The 22,187-nt window shown below is 41.2% G+C and overlaps 1 protein-coding gene and 1 pseudogene across 1 annotated transcript; one reads left to right on the top strand and one right to left on the bottom strand.

The window, feature by feature from the left end:
* Positions 1–7,024: 7,024 nt before the first annotated feature.
* LOC136330048 (olfactory receptor 2A12-like) lies at positions 7,025–7,972 on the top strand. The gene has a single exon (XM_066266559.1). The coding sequence runs from the start codon at positions 7,025–7,027 to the stop codon at positions 7,970–7,972; it is 948 nt and encodes a 315-aa protein (XP_066122656.1).
* A 6,211-nt stretch (positions 7,973–14,183) lies between these two features.
* LOC136329098 (glyceraldehyde-3-phosphate dehydrogenase-like) lies at positions 14,184–22,187 on the bottom strand (annotated as a pseudogene).

Here is a 22,187-nt window from a genome sequence, read left to right as displayed (position 1 = left end):
GGTCTTCAGGATCCCGGGCTGGCCTGGCCGCGTGCAGGGAGCTGCATCATGGACAGAAGGCAGGTGCCTCCTCTTCTGAGCTCTCAGAAATGTCGAACTCTTCTGGAGACTGGGTTGCCTGAAATACTGGCTTGCGGGGTCAGTTCCCCTGGGGCTTCCTGTTCAATCCCTTTCCCTTAAGCTCTAGTGACAGCCTTTCTGTGACATTCTTGTGACTTGTTTTTGTGTTTACCTGAGGGGTGAGATGGTCACTGAGCTGGTGTGTGGGCAGGATCCGGTCATCTGTGGGGTCAGAGGTCAGAAATAGGCAGGTCCCGTGTGTCCTCTCTCTGTCCACCCCCAAGACCCCTGCAGCCCTTTCCTTCACTCCCTGTGCTCTTTCCTCACCTCATGCTCAGTCCCTCCTGTTCCTTCCTTCTTCCTAGATCTGCTTCGTTCTTTCATTTATTCATTTAATAAATAGTTGTCAATTGTTTCTTTGTGTCAAATTATGTTCTGGGTGCTAGGAACAGAGAAATGATTAATACAATTTTCTGAGTTTAATGCTCTCTATGTCAGGACACGATGGTCACTATGGGAGAAGCTTCGACAGTGACGGGGATTACTATGATTAGACCCTCTCCCTGTGCTCTCAAGAGGCCGGGGTAAATTAAGAAGAATGCAGGATAGACAGACTCTTGAAAGACTTAATTATTTATTTATTTAACTAAAGAAGTCCCTGGTCAGGTAGAAATAACTTGGCCCAGAGGGAGGCTTTGACAAAGATTTACTAACTCCAGAATGGTGATAATTTCCCCAGTCTCTGTCCATCAGTTTCCTCTGCTCCCAGTGCCACCGATGGTGTCTCACATCCAGGTGATGGGAGCAGATGGAGGAAACTGATTGTGAGAAACAGTGTGTGGCGTCACTTTAGTAGCAGGAGGGTCTGATACTGTGTTGTCCTGGGGCCCCATGTCAGAGGCCATGAATTTATAGTATTTAGTGCCAAATCTCAAGGAACTCAAACAGATGAGCAGACAGGGGAGTTGGCATTCTTCACCCTCCCCACTTAGGCCCTGTGTGCTGGAAGCCAGCGAAGATGGTGATTAAGAGTTGGCTCAGAAGCCAGACTGCCTGGGTCACACCCCTGGTCCACCTCCCAGCCGTGTAATATGGAAGCAATCACTTACTCTCTGTGCCTGTTTTCATCTGTACTTACCTCAATTAACTTTTATGAGGATAAAATAAATTTAGCGTTACAATGTCTGACACAATAAAATTACGGTACTCATTAATTGTTAGCCATTATTATTATTAAAAGGGAGGTTATAAGGTCATTCATACTTTAGTATAGATATTCCAACTCAATTGGTAAGGAATTAAATTAAGAAAAGATGAATTATTTCCTAAGATATTAGATCTTCACTTTAATCAAAACTCTCTAGGACGACTAGGGTTGAAACCTGCCAGTAAGCGGAGGAGTCTGTTAGAAATAGAGGAGCATCTCACTGAGGTTAGGGAGTGGGAGAAGGTGGGGTCGGTCTGGGGTGACACCTGAGCTGAGTCCTGATGTGGGAGGAAGTGTTGAATGTGGGATGGAGTGTGTGAGGGCAGAGGGGATGCAGGTGGTGGTTCTCTTTCATGCTGAAGGCCTAGACTAGGTCCTGAAGGTGTCACAGAGATGGCACATACAGGACAGTGGGCATACTTGTCTGGAGAGTGCATTTGTATGGGAGACACGAGATAGGAGAGAGCTGGGTGCTGAGACTGAAGAAGTCTCATCATTTACAAAGGGGTCTGTGCATCTGTCTATGTTTTTTTTCCTTCCGAATGCTTTTATTTTGACACATGAGGGGGAAATGTTACAGGTATAGTTGAAGAAGATAAACATCATCAGGTCTGACATGCTGGAACGGTAACTAGTATTCCTCTCTTTCTTGCACATCCTCTGCTTTTACAGAATCCCGACCGACCTCCCCATAATCCTTCTCAATGGCAGACATTTCCTCACAGCCCTAGTGATGCTGAGCATTGTTTCACTTGTCATGTTTATTTAGATAGCCTCTCTGCTGAAGTGTGTTTTTAAATCTAGAGTGAGGGGCTTTGGGACCCCTTCAAGGGTGTAAAGCAGGGGACAGGCAGAACCAGTGTTGTGTTTTGAAGAACCACTTGTATTTTGAACAATTCTTATGGAGAATGCATTGAAGGAGAAGAGTCCAGGGGCAGGAGACCCGGGAGGGGCTGGTGCAGGAGTGAAGGGGAGAGATGATGGGCTTCTGCTCCAGGGCGGAGGGAGGGATGGACCCAGGGACACGCAGGTGGTAGGTTGGTCAGGAGAAGCGGTGGGGGCAGGGACAGTGAAGACTGAGAATGGCTTAAAATGTCCTTCATGTCTGGGTCCCCATAAAGGTAGCCTCTATGTGAACACACTACATTGTTTTTATCTAGTATGCTGTTAATTGAAACTTGGGTAGTTCCTTATTTTTTGCTATTTTGACTAGAGTTTTAAAATTTTTTTGTACATGTCTTTCTTGAACATAAGTGCATGTGTATAAGTACGTGGGTTGAGAGGAATTGAATTGCTGGGTAGGTGGTATGCTTATATCACCTTTATGAGATACCGCTAAACATTGTCTGGAGAGAGTGTACAATATGCTCTCCCATTAGTTTGAGGAAGTTTCAGTCACTCTTGCCCACACTAGGGATTTTTCATTTAAGCCATTCTGGTGGGTGTGTGGTCATGTTACACTATAGTTTGCAATTCTTGAGTGACTAATAATGTTGAGTATTGTTTCACCTGATTCACCTGATTAATGGCTATGTGGATAAACCTATTTAGTGAAGTGTCTTTTTAAATCTTTTGCCTATTTTTCTGTTGTGTACCTTCTTTTTGTTAATTTGTTGTTCTTTATTCTGATACAGGTCTTTTAAATTCTTCATTTTAATGTAATCTAACTTATCATTTTTTCTCTATGGTAAGTGTTTTTTCTGTCCTGTTTAAGAAATCTCTACCTAGCCTGACCAGGTGGTGGTACAGTGGATAGAGCATCGATCTGGGCTGATGAGGATTCAGGTTTGAAACTCCGAGGTTACCAGCTTGAACGGGGGATCATCTAGCTTGAGCGCAGGCTCACCAGCCTGTTTTGGGTCACCAGCTTGAGTGTGGGATCATAGACATGACCCCATGGTCACTGGTTTGAAGCCCTAGGTCTATGGCTAGACACCAACGTCTGTGGCTTGAGCAAGGGTCACTGGCTCAGCTGGAACCCCCGGTCAAGGCACGTATGAGAAAGCAATCAATGATCAACGAAGGTGCTGCAACTAAGAAGTTGGTGCTTCTCATCTCTCTCCCTTTCCGCCTGTCTGTCCCTCTGTCTCTCTCTGTCTCTCTCTCTCTTTCATGCAAATAAATAGATAAACAAATAAATACAAGTCTGTGCTTACTCCGACATGATATTTTATGGATTTGATTCTAAAAAATGTATGGTTTTACGTTTACCATTTAAATCTACAATATATCTAAAATTGATTTTTGTGTGTCATGCGAGGTAGGAGTGAAAACATAGTTTTCTGTGTAAATATCCACGTAATCCAGAGAATTTGTTGACAAGACCATCCTTTTCCCGTTGCTTCATGGGATCAACTTGTCATAAATCTGGTGATTGTATATTCATGGATGAATTCTGGGCTTTATTAAGTTCAATTAATTTATTTGTTTATTCTTGTGTCTTGTGCTAATCTCATACTCGTTGAATTATTATAGCCTAATAGTAAGTCTTAATTTCTGGTAAGTTTTTCATAAAAACTTTATAAGTTGGTTGTCAATTTCTGTTAAAAAAAAACAACTGCTGGGATTTTTACTGCAATTTCACTGAATCTATAAATCAACTTCACATCTTTATAATGTTGAATGGTCCAACCCATGAACATAGAACATCCTCTACTTACTTAGGTCTCCCTCAATTTCTCTAAATACTGTTTTCCTACACATATTCATTAGATTTATTAATTCATATTTGATTTTAAAAGTGCTTTTGTAAATTACTTTCTAGTCGCTGGTATAGAGAAATCCAATGAGTTTTTGTAAATTTGCTTATTTCAGTTTGCCTTTGATTTCTTTTGGATTTGCTACCTACATAATCATGTGGTCTGCAGATAATGACAGTTTTATTTCTTGTTATCCAATCCTTTGGCATTTTATTTCTTTCTCTTGACTTATTTCACTGGCTACAATCACCAGTTTAATGGTTAGTAGAAATGCTGCTATTGAACATTTTTGTTTAACTTCAGTGTCAGGGAGCAAGTTACTATTTTGCTATTCAGTGCATTTACTGTATAGGCTGTTTCTTCTTTTATTGGAGATAATATTTATCACATTAAGAAGGTTCCCTTCTATTCCTAGTTTAATAAAGTATTTATTTCTAATTTTAATTCATTATTGATATTTACCAAATGTTCTTTCTGTACCTATTAAGTTAATCATATCCTTTTCCTTTGGTTAATTCTATTAATAAGATGAATTACACTGTTAGCTTATTAAATGCTAAACCAAGCTTGCATTCTTATAATAAACACAACTTCATTGTGATGTATTATCTTTTTTATGTTGCTCAATTCAATTTGCTAATAAAATTTTTAAGAGTTTTGCAACAATGCTCATGAGAGAGATTGGTTTATAAGTTTTCCTTCTTGTAATGACTTTGTTATTTTTTAGTTTTGAGTTTATGCTGGCCTCATAAATTGAATTGGAAAATTTTAACACTTTTTCTATGGTTTGAAAGGGTTTTTTATGATTGGTATTATTCTCTTAAATGTTGAAAGAAGTCATCAATAAAGCTATCTGGATCTGGATTATTCTTTGTAGGAAAGTTTAAAATATAATTTTTTTTAAAGACAGTGGACTATTGACTTTTATTTCTTGTGTGAGTACTGGTAATTTCTGTGTTTTTTAAAACATATTTGTTTATTTAATCATCAAATTTATATACAAAGTTGTTTGTAATTTTTTAAATTATTGTTTAAATGACTTTTAGATCTATAGTAATTTTCCCTTTTCATTCCTAATGTTGGTAATTTGTGTTTTATTTCTTTTTCCTTATCTGTCTTGCTAAGGACTTTATCTATCTATCTATCTATCTATTTATCTATTTTTTTATCCAGACAGGGTAATTTAATTTAAAAGTTTTTTATTGATTTATTTTAGTGAGAGAGGAAGGGTGAGAGAGAGAGAGAGAAACAGGAACACTGAGCTGTTCCTGTATATGTCCTAATTGGGGATCGAACTGGCAACCTATGTGCTTCTGGCCAATGCTCTAAACCAGTGGTCTGGAATCTTTTTTGGGCCACGGACCGGACCGATTTAATGTCAGAAGATATTTTCATGGTCCAGCCTTTAGGGTGGGACGGATAAATTTATCACGTGACCGAGACAAGAGTCAAGAGTGAGTCTTAGACGAATGTAACAGAGGAAATCTGGTCATTTTTTAAAAAGAAAACATCGTTTCAACTTAAATATAAATGAAACGGAAATAATGTAAGTTATTTATTTTTTCTCTGCGGACCGGTACCAAATGACCCATGGACTGGTATCAGTCCGCGGTCCGGGGGTTGGGGATCACTGCTCTAAACAACTGAGTTATCTGTTCAGGGCAGGGCTTATATAGTACTTATTTCAAAGAATAAAATTTTGGCTTTGTTCATTTTCTCTACTGTAAGTATGTTGATCATTTCATTATTTTTTGCTCTTATTTTTATTATCACATCCTATCAATTTATTTTTGAATTTGACTTGTTCTTTTTCTAGCTTTGTGAGATGGGAGGTCAGCTAATTAATTTTTAGCCTTTCTTTTATTCTAATATGTATTTCCATCATGAAGGAAAAAATAAGATCTCCCTTAAACACTGATAATATTTTATTTTTATCACTATTTAGTTAAGTATACACTAATTTTCATTTTGATTTTTTTTTGGTCAAATACATTATTTAGCACTGTGTATTAATTTCAAAGGTGTTGGGTTCTTCCTCATTATTATTTATTTTGTAATAGATTTCTAGCCATATTATGGTAATCAAAGAATATAGTCTAAGTGATTTCCATTCCTTGGATTTTTTTGAGCTTACATTTATGATGATTAATATGATCAATTTTGACAAATGTTTTATGAAATTACAACATGTTCCTTTTACTTAGTATTTGCATGGCATATTTCTTGCATTTTTTCTTTCTAGTGTGCTTATGTCCTTATATTAAGGAGTGTTTATTTTTTCCTTCAGTTTTGTTGAGATATAAGTAACACAATGTGTGGATTTGATATATTTACATATTGCGGAATAATTGACATATTTCTTGTAAGCAATATGCAGGGTTTTTTAAAGCAGCGTGAAAATATGCCTTTTATTAAAATATTTAGTCCATTTGCATTTAAAGTAATCATCTACATACTAAAGTTCATATTTACTATCTTCCCACTTACTTTCATTTGACTTACCTGTTTTATATTTGAAGTAACTTCTTCCAGCTATCACGTCAGAGTGTCCTTCTAGCGCCCTCTATTGACAAAGCTGATATTGACATTTGGCAAAGAAGAAATGATCATTGATTGGAGAGAGGCTTGTAGCTTGTTCAGACAGCCTAAGGCAGACAGGAACTTCAGCTTTAAAAGTTTAGGGGCTGGGACTGACGGATGTAAACCAATTGTTGCTAGACATGTGAATGACCAGGATGTCCACTGTAGAAAGTGAAGTAAGAAAGGGAAAATTGCCTATGAGCAGTTAATGTTATTGTTTTAAGGTATTGTGTTTTATATGTCATATACAGTGCCTCTACTCCTTTCAAAATCCTGATAAATTAATATTAGTATTAGTCACATTTTACAGATGAGGAGACTGAAGCTCAGAAGTGTTAAGTGACTTGCTCAAGACAGCAGATGAATAGAGGGTCAGGATTTAAATCCTAGCCTCTCTGTCTCCAGGGCAGATACTTTTGCTAAACTACCACAGTTTCAATGACATTTAAATGAATGTGATTCTTTTATAATCCCCACCATGTGGATGCCTCCAGTGGAGAACCAAACTTGGGTGTCTGAATTCATCCTGCTTGGCTTCTCCCGTGATCCCACGTCCAACAGGATCCTCTTCATTGTCTTCCTTCTGCTCTACCTGAGCTCAGTCCTGGGCAATGGGCTCATTGTCACCCTGATCTGCCTGGACATGCGTCTTCACACTCCCATGTACTTCTTCCTCTGTATCCTCTCCCTGCTGGACACAGGCTACGTCACCACCACTGTGCCCCAGATGTTGGTGCATCTTCTCGCTCATTCTAAGACCATCTCCTTTGCTGGCTGTTGGCTGCAGATGTATGTGTTTAGTGCCTTGGGCTTGACTGAGTGCATTTTCTTTGTAGTCATGGCTTATGACCGATACGTAGCCATCTGTTACCCACTACGTTATACAGTCATCCTCAACTGGGGCCTGTGCTCACGGCTGGCAGCTGGGACCTGGGCCTGTGGTTTCTTCCTTTCTCTGATCCATACATTCTTCACCATGCGGCTGCCATACTGTGGACCTAACGTGATCAACCACTACTTCTGTGAAGGCCCCTCGGTACGAAGCTTGGCTTGCATGGATACCCACCTCATTGAGATTGTGGACCTGGTGATCAGTGTGTTCATGGTTGTTGCTCCAATTTCCATCATTTTGGCCTCCTACGTCCGTATTGCCCAGGCCATTCTCAAGATCAAGTCCACAAAGGGCCGCTGCAAAGCTTTCTCCACCTGTGCTTCCCACCTCACTGTGGTCTCATTCTTCTATGGCCCAGCCTCCTATATCTACATACGGGTCAACTCTAACTATTCCCCTGAGCGAGACAAGCAGATCTCACTCTTTTACAATGTCTTCACTGCCCTGCTCAATCCTGTGGTCTACAGTCTGAGAAACAAGGACATCCAAGGGGCTTTTCTCAAAGTGATGAGGTGGAGTAGGGTGACCTGGTGAATTGGGACCAGGAAAGGCTTGAAGTCCTTCCCTAGACTTCAAAAGGACAACATCTATAACACTGGGGAACAAAATTTTTGTTGCATCCTCAAAAACACTTGTTCTTACCTAATTCGAGTGTGCTGATCTCAAAGCTGATACTAGTTTTTCTCTGTAAGCTACAGTTTTTTTGCAATTCAAGATTTTAGGTTTTCATCTTGTAAAATTTTCAACATTTAGTTTAACATAATGAGGTAGAATGTCTTCTTGGGTATCATCTTTGTTAAAATATAGTAATTTATATAATGCAGTAAATACAATAATATACTAAAAGATATGATTACATTAGAATTTGTTTACAGTTTTGAAATAGAACATATTAAAACACTTATTTTAATCATAAAATTTGTGCAAAAGTTATTTAAATTCTATTTAGGCTAAAATTTGCGTTTGTAGCTCTTGCATTTGTGTACTTGTTGAGGACAATCTTATTTGATGCTCCAGCAGTAGTCTGCCATCACTAACAGCTCCAAGATTTTTGGGAAACTTATCCCAAGGTGACTATTCAGGAAGTGAATCTTAACACTCACGTTGTTACATCCAATGTCGTGGAAAGCCAACAGCATCCTTTGAACCAGAAGTTCATAGTTTTCTGCTTTCTTGTTGCCAAGGAAGTTCTTTGTAACTGCCACAAAAGACTGCCATGCTCCTTTCTCCTCCTTATTCATCTTCCTGGAAAATTCTTCATCACGTGTGAGGGTTTGAATTTGAGGTCCATTGAATACACCTGCTTTTATCTTCTCAAAAGACAAGGCAGGAAAAGCAGAAATAATATTTTGAAAGCATTCATTTTCTCTATACAAAGCCTGAACAAACTACTTTATTAAGCCAGGTTTGATGTGAAGTGGGGTGAAAATGATCCTGTCTTGATTAACAACACATTCATTCACAATATTTTGCATCCCTACTTTCAGTGCTTCACGTTTTGGCCAGTCCTTCTGTGTCCAGTGTTTCTCCCGAGCTCAGCTATCTCACAAACACAGAAAGCAAGGATACTTCATGAAACCTCTCTGTTGTTTTAGCAGGAAATTTACCATTTTAAGATCTACACAAATATTCCAGTTATGCTTCTCATACTTCAGAAAATCGAGGACAATTTTTATGTTATTCTTAATAAGTCGTTCAATTCGAGTTGGCTAAACTGCTGAGGTGTTAATGACTGCTTGGCATCAGAAGAAGACCCTTCAGATTCTACAACCATTTCCTCATGTATCTTATCAAAATACACTTGATCACCATGTTCACTTTCTTCATCCTTAGAAGAAATAAAACCATTGAAAACTGGAACTGGGAGTGTCTCAGAGTGTGGGATAGGCTGTATTGTTGAGGAATATTAGGATGTGTGATCATATGCCATTTTTTTCTTGCTGATGCCCTTTGGATCAGACAGAAATAACAGTCACTGCTGTGGTCCTTAGGTTCACGCCAAACCATGGGAATACCAAAAGGCATTCCTTTGCGTTTTCCTTTTGTCCAGTCACAAAGCATTTCCTCACAATTGTGACACACAATATGATTGCCAAGGGGAACTTGAAAATAGGCAATATATGCACATGTCACAAATGATGAAATATTGTGCCTTTGACGTTGAAGTGTGTAACAGCCACATATAGAACAGAAGTTGTCAGGACTATTTTTACATTTATGCCTACTCAAAGAAGCCATGATTCAATGTTAAAACAAAATAAGAGTGTGTTTTTATCAGATAATAATTTTTTACATTTAAAAACAACTACAATTATGTAAAAGTGATGTTTTAAAACATTAATTGACTTGTGGCTATGTTCAATCCAAGAGTTGTTGCCCTTTAACTCCAATATAAAAACCAATGCATGCCATTAACTGTAACAAAAAGAAATTAAAATTGCATAAAAACTAGAGCATGCACAAAAAAAATGGATATCAGTTTTGGAATCAGAGAGGCAGAAATATATAAAAACAGTTTTAAAACCTCATGCAACAGAAAATGAAAAATAAATTGTTCTCCAGTGTAAAGTATGCAACTAACATTATGCAACTGAACTGACAGAGTACTTGATCAGTGGAACAAACGTGGTACATAGAACCAACATGGCTGTCCTGGTCAACTTACTACACTGTGGTACAGTGACAACTCCATAATAACAGGACTTAGAAAAGTTCATTTACTGTTCATGTTTCATGCCAGGTGTAGGTGGAATACAAACTCCTGCTCTTGAATTCTTTTATACAACCTAAAGGAGGCCCTCTCTGGAATATGCCATTCTTTTTCTTCTTTAATTTTTATTTATTGATTTAAGTGAGAGAGGAAGTAGAGAGAAAGACAGGAACATCAATCTGTTCCTGTATGTGCCCTGACCGGAATCAAACTGGTGACTTCTGTGCTTCTAGATGATGTTCTAACCAACAAAGCCATCTGGCCAGGCTAGAATATGCCATTCTTATGACAGAGAGAAGGGAAGAAAGGTTGATATTCATGATGACCTTTAAAGCTTCAGTTCAGATATAAAACACATCTCTCTGCTTACATTTCACTGGCGAAAGGAAGTTAAACGATCAAGCTTGATGGGAAAAGGGTACGAAACATTTTCTTCCTAAAGCAAAGCAAAGTAAGTCATTTTGCAGTGGAGATGAAAGTATAACCCTCTACAGTGAGGGCAACAAGTAATGGGGACAGTAACATAACCCATCACAACGGCACTGGAACCAATAGAATACATGTACAGTGTGTCCGTAAAGTCATGGTGCACTTTTGACCGGTCACAGGAAAGCAACAAAAGACGATAGAAATGTGAAATCTGCAGCAAATAAAAGGAAAACTCTCCCAGTTTCATACCTATTCGGTGCAGTTCGATGTGGGCTCCATTTGTTGCCCTACACAGATCCAAATGATAGTGAAGTTCTTGCCACACATGGGTAAGGCTGTCTGCTGTAACAGAGTGAATAATGTCTGTGATTCTGTGTTGTTTTTTTTGTTTGGTTTTTTTTTTTTGTATTTTTCTGAAGCTGGAAACGGGGAGAGACAGTCAGGCAGACTCCCACATGTGCCCGACCGGGGATCCACCCAGCACGCCCATCAGGAGCGATGCTCTGCGCACCAGGGGGCGATGCTCTGCCCCTCCGGGGCGTCACTCTGTCGCAACCAGAGCCACTCTAGCGCCTGGGGCAGAGGCCAAGGAGCCATCCCCAGTGCCCGGGCCATCTTTGCTCCAATGGAGCCTTGGCTGCGGGAGGGGAAGAGAGAGACAGAGAGGAAGGAGGGGGGGGTGTGGAGAAGCTAATGGGCGCTTCTCCTATGTGCCCTGGCCCCCCCGCACGCCAGGCCGACGCTCTGATTCTGTGTTTTAAGTGATTAATGTCATTGATACCTTCAATGTACACATGTTGCTTCACATAACCCCAAAAGTAAGACTGATAGCCTACCAGAATGGGGTTTCTCCACCAAACTGCCGGTTTCTTTCAACTGCTTATCCCATCGAGTAATGTTATTCCTATGTGGTGACGCTTCGATATAAACGCGCCGTTATTCACATTGCACTTTGGTCACGAATTCGAAATTAGCGAGCCACAGAACACACTGAACTTTCCTCTGTACCGTCCACATCTCGACTGGGCATGGCCGTGGGCTGCTTCTCTGTATACACGGTGTTACGTCATCATCTGCGCATGGGCACATGCTGCCACATCATCCTACAGAAACTGGGAGGGTTTTCCTTTTATTTGGTGAAGATTTCACATTTCTATCATCTTTTGTTGCTTTCCTATGACCGGCCAAAAGTGTACCATGACTTTACGGACACACTGTATAACCAACATGAAACATGAGAACTGTGAGTGACATGGGACATGGACACAGTAAAAGGCAAAAGTAATGTAAGCAATCAAAGTGACATATGAACAATAAATATTTATGGAGAACATAGACTATAAAGCCAATGGTATATGGAGCAAATGCAACTCACAGAGCTGACTTTGTGGTGGAGCCAATGTGGATCATGGAGCAAACGTGTTATCCTCTGCATTGTGCTGTGGAAGGACACAGAACATCAAGTGACCAGGGTTCTAGTCTCAAGTTTGATAACTTGTCTTGTGACTTTGGAAAATTCAGTTCCTTTATCTGGATCTTACTTCACTCATCTATAATATGAGCACCCTAAATTTGATGTGTAAAATTCTATACCCTAGAAAGTTCAGTGCATGCAACTGAAATGTAGTAAACTGTGACTCCTCTGTGAACCATACAATGAAGAAGGGAACCACAGAAGAATGAGTTGCTGCATGTGCACTGCCCATCTGTGAACCATAGTGGGCACACACATGACTGTGACTCTGACTCTTTCAAGGGATCTGAATGACTTATGAGGCTCTCTAAGAATCCTGACATAGAGCCTCAGGGTTAGTGGGAACATCCTGCTTTCTTCCAGGCCTCACTGGTGGCCCTGAGATCCTGGCGATGAGTTTATTCAGGTCCAATAGTTCTCGAGCATCCATTATGGCCCAGACAGTATCAGACCCTGTGGAAACCAAGAGAAATAGACCATGGATAACATATACAGTCATGAAAGTATAATGTATAACCAAAGAAGATGTCACAGTAATCTGTGGGGACCAATGACCTCATAGGAGTGCCATTCTCTCAGTGTATGCCAGATGCAGAGGACCAGGTTACACCCACCCAATTCCTGTTTACCACTGTGCCCTGCAGCACTTTGCAAGCTCTGCAGAGGTTCAAGTCAGAGAGACAGAGAGAAATCCCAAGGAGCGTAATATTGTTTCTTCCACTAGTAGAATGAAAGCTCAAAATAGTAATAAGTATAATTATTAAAAAATAAAGTGGCAAAACTCTCAGAAATAAACAGGTTTTGCAATAAAGAGCAACAGAAAAGAGAAACCTACTGGACAAGAGTTGACAGGTAAAGCCTTGTGAGAGATTGTTAGTTGATACCTGAGGATGAGAAGGAGTCACCCCTGCAAATAACCAGGAGAAGGGCATTTCAGGCAAGGGGACATCAGCCACCAAGCCTCCAAGTCTAGAAAGGACTGTATATTGCATGCAGAGATGAAAGAAAGGTCATGTGGTCATAATACAGTGAGCAGGGGAGATAGAGATAGCATGGAGAGGTTGGCAAAGAGTCTTCCTATAGAGCCCTATACAATATGTGTTTATACTATAGTACGTGCAGTGTTTATACTTCGTTCTTATTTAGAGAGTGATCCAGCTTTAGGAATGGTCGACTCCACTATGAGTGTGATATGAGGTTGGAGAAAAGGTCATTGGGTGAGAATGTCAGCAACTCACAGGCCAGGAATGAGAATAGAGAATCATCCTTTAAAGAATAAAATCTTGCCATTTTCAGCAACATGGATGGACCTAGAGTGTATTGTGCTGAGTGAAATAAGTCAGACAAAGAAAGACAAATGTCAGATAATTTTGTTTGTATGTGGAACCTAAGGAAGAAAAAAAATGAACAAGCTGAACAGAAACAGACTCATAGATACATAGAACATTTTGACAACGGCTAGACGGGAGGGGTTTGGGAGTATGGGTGAAAAGGGTGGAGGTTCTTAAGAAGTACAAGCTTGTAGCTGCAAAATAGTCACAGGAATGTAAAATACAGCATAAAAAATACAATCAGCCTGATCTGTGGTGGCGCCATGGATAAAGCGTTGACCTGGAAATGCTGAGGTCGCCGGTTCGAAACCCTGGGCTTGCCTGGTCAATGCACATATGGGAGTTGATGCTTCCAGCTCCTCCCCCCTTCTCTCTCTGTTTCTCCTCTCTCTCTCTGTCTCCCCTCTCTCTCTCTCTTTCTCTATCTCTCCCTCTCCTCTCTAAAAAATGAATAAATAAAAAATAAAAAGAAAAATACAATCAATAATATTGTAAAAACTATTATGGTGCTAGATGGGTGCTGAATTTATTGGAGTGATCACTTAATAAGTTATATAAATGTCTGGTCACTGGGTTGTACACCTGAAATTAATACACCAATTAAAATTAAAAAGTAAATAATTTTAAAAAAATAAAGACAAAACAAGAAAACAGGTGGTCACTTGTTCATTTTATTTATATTTATTTATTTATTGGCTGGGTACAGTAAATTTATTGATGGTGCATAACAATATAGGGATCCCTAAGCCCCTTCCCCTTCTTTAGGGGTCTGTGATGGAAACTGTGATGGTCAGGAGATTCTCAGTGGGTTGGAGGATCAATTTGGGGCAAGGATTCCCCAGCAGCTGAGAGCCTTTTTTCCTCTTACTCAAAGTGGTGGTCCAGGGGGTACTAATTTCTTAGAAGTCATGTGGACCACAAGGTTTATCACCTTGTTGCTTTAGCCAAATTCATTGTTCTATCACAAAATGAGTTTGACAAAGCGTTTATTGAGGGCAATGCAGCCCCAACATCGAAGGTGGAGGAGTGGGTGTCACTGCTAAAGTTGCAAGAGAAAACCTGATCATCTCTGTATCCCAGAATGCCCTTGAGGGAGCCCTCTGATGATTGTTTTAGTACCTCTTTAATGTTATTGTATTTAGTAGCTTTCTCCAGGAGGCAGGTCAAATCCACAACCAACACACTGAAGGTGGGGACAGGAAAGGCCATGTCAGTAGCTTCCCATTCAGGTTATGTATGACCTTGCTCAGAGCCTTGGCAGCACCAGAAGAAGCAGGGATGATGTTCTGGGCAACACCTTGGCCATCATGCCACAGCTTTCCAGAGGGGTTGTCCACAGTCTTCTGGGTGGCAGTGATGGCATGGACCGTGGTCGTGAGTCCTTATGGGATGCCAAAGTTGTCATGAATGACCTTGGTCATAGAGACCAAACAGTTTGTGGTACAGAAAGCATTGATGACAATCTTTAAGGAGTTTTCAACCTTGTCAAAGTTCACATCCATCACAAACATGGAGGCATCTTCAGAAGAGGCAGAGTTGATTGTAAGGTATTTTCTGCTGGGGAAGAAAGAAGGTTGTAGCCACCAAGTGTGGACTAGCAAAAGCTTTATTTAGAGCACATCCCGGGCGAGGTTCTCTGGTCCACAAAACAGGGGCCAGAGAAGTCGCGCAGCCTCCTCCGCCCGCGGTAACTTATAGCATTGGTATGGTGATGGTGGGTTGATATGACATGGCAAAATTTCTTTGTCTGACAGTAGTTCTTCAAAGTGCTCCTGGGTCGTTTCTGTTGGCAAGCATGGGTGTGGGTGGTTCTAGCCAAAGTCCCTGGACCTGGTTCCTCATGTGACCTTCTCCCATTGCCAACCAACCTCACATTCCGACCTGTTATGTTAGATAGGGGCGCCGCTGTTTGCTTGGCTACTTCCTGCTGGTTAGGGGCATCGTGGGGAAGGGAGGTCGGAAAGTGGTGGCTTTGAGGGGAGTCACATATATGGGTGTAGGAGCATCTGGTTGACTGTGACTCGAGAAACCTCGCTGATGCGGCCCTGTAAGAATCTAAGAAAAAGAGGAGTAAACATGAGCAATATGTTGATAATTAGAAGAGGACTTAGGATAGGGGCAGCCCAGGTGAGGATGGGTGACTGCCATCAGGAGTTAAGCGGGTTGTAAGAAGAGAGATCCTTGTGCAGTTTCTCTTGCAGATGGTTGAGGACATTGATGTTTTCTTCCATCAGGACAGTCTCATTGATATAGTAACAGTATTGCTCTCTGCTTTAATTCTCTCTGGCGGCAGGTTCCCGGTGGGAGGGACAGGAGTAACAGAAGGATCTGCAGGGCCCAAACATTTGGTGAGCCAAAGATGGGTGGGGCCCAGTGGCTCTGACTGCCAGCGGTCCATATAGGGTCCCATCCACCTACGCTGAAGGAAGCCGGGCTGGAGTTCCCTCAGAAGAACCCTGTCTCCTGGCTGGAGGGGGACTGCTGGGTGCGCTTCATCTGGACTCCCTATGGGAGGAAGGGTCTGGTCCGCACATTCTCTGAAAAGATAGTGGGGTAAAGATAGAAAGGGGAGGTAGGTGGCAAGAGGTGGGGGTTGACAGGTAAGTTGTGATTGATTAAAAGTGTTCTACCATAAACCAGCTCAAAGGGGCTGAATCTAGTGGGGTTTCGTGGGGTTGCTCTGATTCTGGTGAGTGCCAGGGGGACGAGGTTTGGCCAGGAGAGTCTGATCTTGATAGGAAGTTTAGTTAGTTGACCCTTCAGGATGCCATGGACCCTTTCCACCTTCCGAACAATTGAGGGTGATTGGGTATGTGGAGTCTCCAGGTAATGTTGAGAGAGGTGGCAACTTGCTGAACTATTTGGGCAGTGAAAGCCGGGTTATTTTCTGACTGAATGATATTTGGCAGTCCAAACCGTGGGATGATGTTTTCAACGAGAATGGAGGCAATGGTCTCTGCCATTTCTCAAGAGGTGGGAAAGGCTTCTATCCACCCTGGAAAGATATCAAGCAAAGTTAAGAGATAACGGAGTTTTTTGTGAGGGGGTATAATATGAAGTCGATTTGCCAATCTTGGCCTGATAAGTGCCCTTCAGTTGATGAGTGGGGAAGCGGGGGTGGAGCCCCCCTGTTTGGTTCCGTGGACAGTGTATGAAGGCCACTATTTCAGGGGAGTAGATTCCTGCATTGTTGGGGTGAGGGTTTGAACCTCACCTTTGTTAGTTCTTAAGCCTTCTCCTGATGGCCCCTCTTCAGCTGTGCCTGTCTTAGGTTGTCCCTGCTTTCAGGAATCTTAGCCATCTTTGACTAACCAGCAATATTAGGGGCCAGAGTTACGTGATTGAGGGAGGAGCAATGTCCCTTCAGAAATGCTTAGTTTTATTCATTTATCCATTCTTAGCAGCTGATGATGCTATCTTAAAATATATTTTTTTCCCTAATTCTAGAGCTGATTGCTATGCAAAGGCTAAGTTGACTGTCTCCATATCTTCTTTGATTCTGACTAACAAAATTGGTGGAAAGTGTGCACAATTTCCTTACTTGCTTTTGTGTTAGAATCTCACTTAAGTTAGGAAACCAGAAACATTTTCTTGGGGTGGTCTCCATTGCCTTAAGTGTGGCAGCATATGTAGAATACAGATTCGAACAGTCCTGTTAGGACTTGAGGCTTTCCTGATAAAGGGAATTCTGAGTTTTCTAATTCTATAAGTTATTTGGGTAAAAAGGATTTAAATTTTTTACTAATATTTAGACCAAGATTTCAACATCACAGGGCTATGAAATAGCAAATAAAAAGGAAAACTGAAAAAAAAGAAAAAGAAAAAAAGAAAAAAAAAAGGAAAATTGACAAAAGGTTCTTGAAATAACAGATACATTTTTAACATGGAAAATACTTTTTACACAACAAGGGGTCCTTGGTACAAAAAGGAAGTCCTTGGATTTAGCAGACTTTATAACTCTATATGTCTTATCATTAGTACAATTTTAGTACAATTTACAATAAGAGGATTGTAAACTACTATCTCCTCAATGAACCACTGATTTACTGAGAAAAATAAGGAATGATAAACATGCACTCACTATTTCATAACTACCCAGCTGGCAAAAAGATGCTAATCCTGTTCTTGACCCACAGTGCTTTACACTATTAAGTCAATATAAGGGAATCGATCAGGGCGTCTGGGATTTCAGATGACAGAGGGGGAGCAGGTGCTGGGAGCTGTGAGAGGAACCAGCCTCTTTTATTTTTTCCACCATTTTTCGTGCCACCATTAGCAAAACAATGGTCCTTCCCAAGCAGAAACGCAATCCAGTCCACCTCCTGCAACCAACTGTCTTGCTCCCAGCAGCTGCCTAGTGCCATTTGTCACAACAAAAGCAGCAAATAAAAAAAAATACAACTTTCATAAATTGACCTTCTCAACAGTGGGCTACTCTAGAACATATGAGGTTTTCAATTTTCTTGGGGACACAGCAACCCCGCAATTCCCTGAGAACCCGCTGTTACAATTTTCCGCCATATGGTTAAAGGAGTGGCTCTCCCCCATGAACCTCATACCTCCCATGTAAGACAACAACCACACCACACGAAGAAACTGGGGAAGGGTAGGAGAAACTTGGAGGGGATCCAACACCCGCCTCAGCCCTGTCACTCCTCAAGGTTCATAACCTCAGAACTTTCTTTGGCTTTTGCCCTCTGGTTTTAAGCCAGAAATGTCCAATTTTTGCATGCAAGAACTTAATTAAGGCCTTAAAACAGACACATTTAGACATTAAACAAAGACTTCACATACAATTATACAAATTAAGAAATTTAAATGAGTGCACTTTACTTATTTCATTTAAAATTTCACCAGAGATTTTCCTGACAAACAAAGAGAACTTACAAAACAGATCATTTACTATTTGCCTCTACACTTGACTTTTAGGAACACAGTTCAACAGCCAAAGGAAGTGGTTCTCCATCTGGGGCCTCTCAGGTGCTCGCCCAGCCATGTCCCTGGAACTTAGGCTCAGACACCAGAGATCCTCACTCACACACCAATAACTCAGGGGTTTTAGACAGAAACATTAAAAACAAAGAATGAGATCTTATTTTTCTCTCTCTCATGCTGCATACCCCTCACTCAAAGTCAAATCATCCTCCGTCACCTTCTATCTGGTTTTCTTTGTGCCCCTCCCCTCCTCCCACTCCCTCCCTCCCCTTCCTCGTCTCTGCCCACCCCTTCCCTGTTACCATCACATTCTTGTCCATGTCTCTGAGTCTAATTTTTATGTCCCATGTATGCATGGGTTCATATAGTTCTTAGTTTTTTCTAATTTACTTATTTCACTCTGTATAATGTTATGAAGGTCCATCCATGTTATTGTAAATGATCTGATGTCATCATTTCTTATGGCTGAGTAGTATTCCATAGTATATATGTACCAAAGCTTTTTAATCCACTCGTCCTCTGACGGACACTTGGGCTGTTCCCAGATCTTCGCTATTGTGAACATGCTTCTATAAACATGGGGTGCATTTCTCCTTCTGGAACCATTCTATGGTATCCTTGGGGTATATTCCTAAAAGTGGGATGGCTGGGTCAAAAGGCAGTTTGATTTTCAATTTTTTTATTTCAATTTGAGGAATCTCCATACTGTTTTCCACAGAGGCTGCACCAGTCTGCATTCCCACCAGCAGTGCAGGAGGGTTCCCTTTTCTCCACATCCTCGCCAGCACTTATTCTGTGTTGTTTTGTTGATGAGCGCCATTGTGATTTTAATTTGCATTTCTCAAATGATTAGTGATGTTGAGCATTTTTTCATATGCCTATTGGCCATCTGTATATTCTCTTTGGAGAAGTGTCTATTCATTTCTTTTTCTCATTATTTGATTGGATTGTTTGTCTTTCTGGTGTTGAGATTTACAAGTTCTTTATAAATTTTGGTTATTAACCCTTTATCAGACGTACTGTCAAATATGTTCTCCCATTGTGTAGTTTGTCTTTTTATTCTGTTTTTATTGTCTTTGGCTGTGCAAAAGCTTTTTAGTTTGATATAGTCCCATTTATTTATCCTGTCTTTTATTTCCCTTGCCTGTGGAGATAAATCAGCAAATATATCGCTGCAAGAGATGTCGGAGAGCTTACTACCTATGTTTTCTTCTAAGATGCTTATGGTTTTATGCCTTACATTTAAGTCTTTTGTCCATTTTGAGTTTATTTTTGTGAACATTGTAAGTTGGTGGTCTAGTTTCATTTTTTTGCAGGTTGCTGTCTAATTTCCCCAACACCATTTGTTGAAAAGGCTGTCTTTACTCTATTGTATTTCCTTACCTCCTTTGTCACATATCAGTTGTCTATAGAGCTGTGGGTTTATTTCTGGGTTCTCCATTCTGTTCCATTGATCTATGTGCCTGTTCTTATGCCAATACCAGGCTGTAGTATAGCTTGATATCAGGAAGTGTGATACTTCCCCTTTATTCTTCTTTTTTAAGATTGCTGAGGCTATTCATGTTCTCTTTTGGTTCCATATAAATTTATGGCATATGTGATCTATATCTTTAAAGTATGTCATCGGTATTTTAATTGGTATTGCATTGAATTTATTAATTACTTTGGGTAATATAGACATTTTAATGATGTTTATTCTTCCTAGCCATGAGCATGGTGTATGCTTCCACTTGTTTGTATCTTCTTTGATTTCTTTTATCAATGTTTTATAATTTTCTGAGTACAAGTCTTTAGTCTCCTTGGTTAAATGTACTCCTACGTACTTTATTTTTTTGGTTGTAATAGTGAAGGGGATTGTTTCCTTAATTTCTCTTTTTGACTGTTCATTGTTGGTGTATAAAAATGCCTCTGATTTCTGAGAAGAAAGAGATCTTGATAAATACAAACGTGTCCTTGGAAGTCCGAGGCAGGACTGATTAACTCAGTCCCTACTCAGGCCTTTCCTGAGAGCACCACCAAATGCCCCCACTCAATAGTTCCAAATTGACTAAACCCAAACAGAATTTAACAAAGCATGAGATCTACCTCACCTACCTCCGGAGGTCAGAATTATATACTCCTCGATTTCTGCCGAATTGTCAAATTTTGGAACCAGAGGTATGTGCTGAAGAATTTTCCGAACCTCACAGGGAAACGGGAGCCCTGGAACATCTCAGGTGGTGCCTCTCCTTGAGATCCCAGCGGGGTCAGGCAACCCTCTGGAAAGACAGCCCATTTGGGTGTCTCTAGCCGGTGACGCGGAACACTGGCATTCCGGATGAGCCCCCAAAATGTTGTAAAGTAGCATCCTTGGGTTTATGTAGAGAAATCAAGACAGGATACAGAAAACGTTTTATGAAGAGATTTAGATGGGATGTGCAGTAATGGCACCACGCAAGGGGAAGGAAAAGAAGGAAAAGAAGAGAGTTTTTCAAGGGGGTCGGAGAAGGAGGAAAGATCAGGAGTGGAGGGTTTAGCTGAGGTTTCTATGGCTAAAAGGACCTGAGCCGTAGAGCAGGTGGCACAGAGATTAAGACAGGAGTGCAAATACTAGAATCCCTGAATGTAAGGGATCTCCGACCATTTCCCAGTTCTCTAGCAATAGTTCTATAAATTGGTAAGAGTGTTAAAATTGAAAGTCCCTTCAGGAGGCCACCTGGTTCGATTATCCAGTGGGTATTGTGGCCTGGCCACATTGGAGAAGAAGATCAGTTTCTTCTTTTTTAGGGAGGGATCAATGTTTGAGATATTCACATAAGGCACCTCAGGGGTGTTTTTGAGCCAGATTTAGATACCTATGCCCCCTATGGCTAAACTCAGCCTCGGAGTAATCAGAGATGAGAATTGGCATCCCGCAACTCAATCTCTGGCCACCAGATGGTCAGGTAGAGTGGAAGTGTCCAAGACTTCTCCACAAGCACACACACGCTCGGGATGCATAGGAAGTCCCTGATGCAGCTCTGATTATGGATAGGGAGTCTGAGAGTCAGAATGAACTGACAGGAAGCTGGAGGCAGGGTACTTACTGAACTGTGTGCCAAAGTATGTGGGAGGTCAGAGGTCCTGTTCTTCCTTGGAAGGGAAGGGAGAGGAGTGGCCCCCATGGCCTTCAAGACCCTCCTGGGTTTTGGCACAAAATGTAAGGTATTTTCCACTGATGAAGAAAAAAGGGTGTAGCCACCAAGTGTAGACTAGCAAAAGCTTTAATTAGAGTGCATCCCAGGTGAGGTTCTCTGGTCCACAAAACAGGCCAGAGGAGTCACACAGCTTCCCTCACCTGGGGATAATTTATAGCATTGGTGTGGTAGTGGCAGGTTGATATGACATGGCGAAATTTCATTGTCTGACAGACAGTCGTTCTTCTTCCAAGTGCTCCTGGGTGGTTTCTTTTGGCAGGCATGGGTGTGGGTGGTTCCAGTCAAAGTTTCCAGACCTGGTTCCTCATGTGGCCTTCCTTAATTGCCAACCGACCTTACAATGATGACCTTCCTGGCTCCACTCTTCAAGTCACCCCAGCCTTCCCCAAGGTGGTGAAGACATCAGGGGACTCCTCAGCATAATCAGCACCAGCACCACCCCACTTGATGTTGGTGGGACCTCTGTCCTGGAAGACAGCGATGGACGTTCCGTTGATGACAAGCTCCCTCTTCTCAGCCTTGACTGTGCCTTCAAAGTTGTCACGAATAGAATGATACTGAACATGTAGGCCATGCATGTGAGGTCAATGAAGGGATCACTGATGTTGGCAATATCCACTTTGCCAGAGTTAAAAGCAGCCTTGGTGACTAGTAGCTCAATATGGCCAAATCCATTCACTCTGGCCTTCACCAT

Source organism: Saccopteryx bilineata, chromosome 3 (assembly GCF_036850765.1).
Source record: "Saccopteryx bilineata isolate mSacBil1 chromosome 3, mSacBil1_pri_phased_curated, whole genome shotgun sequence".
Classification (NCBI taxonomy): domain Eukaryota; kingdom Metazoa; phylum Chordata; class Mammalia; order Chiroptera; family Emballonuridae; genus Saccopteryx; species Saccopteryx bilineata.
This window is presented reverse-complemented; position numbering and strand designations above follow the sequence as displayed.

Excerpts from the sequence above, each read along its gene's own strand:
- LOC136330048 (XM_066266559.1), top strand. The coding sequence starts at position 7,025 with ATGTGGATGCCTCCAGTGGAGAACCAAACTTGGGTGTCTGAATTCATC.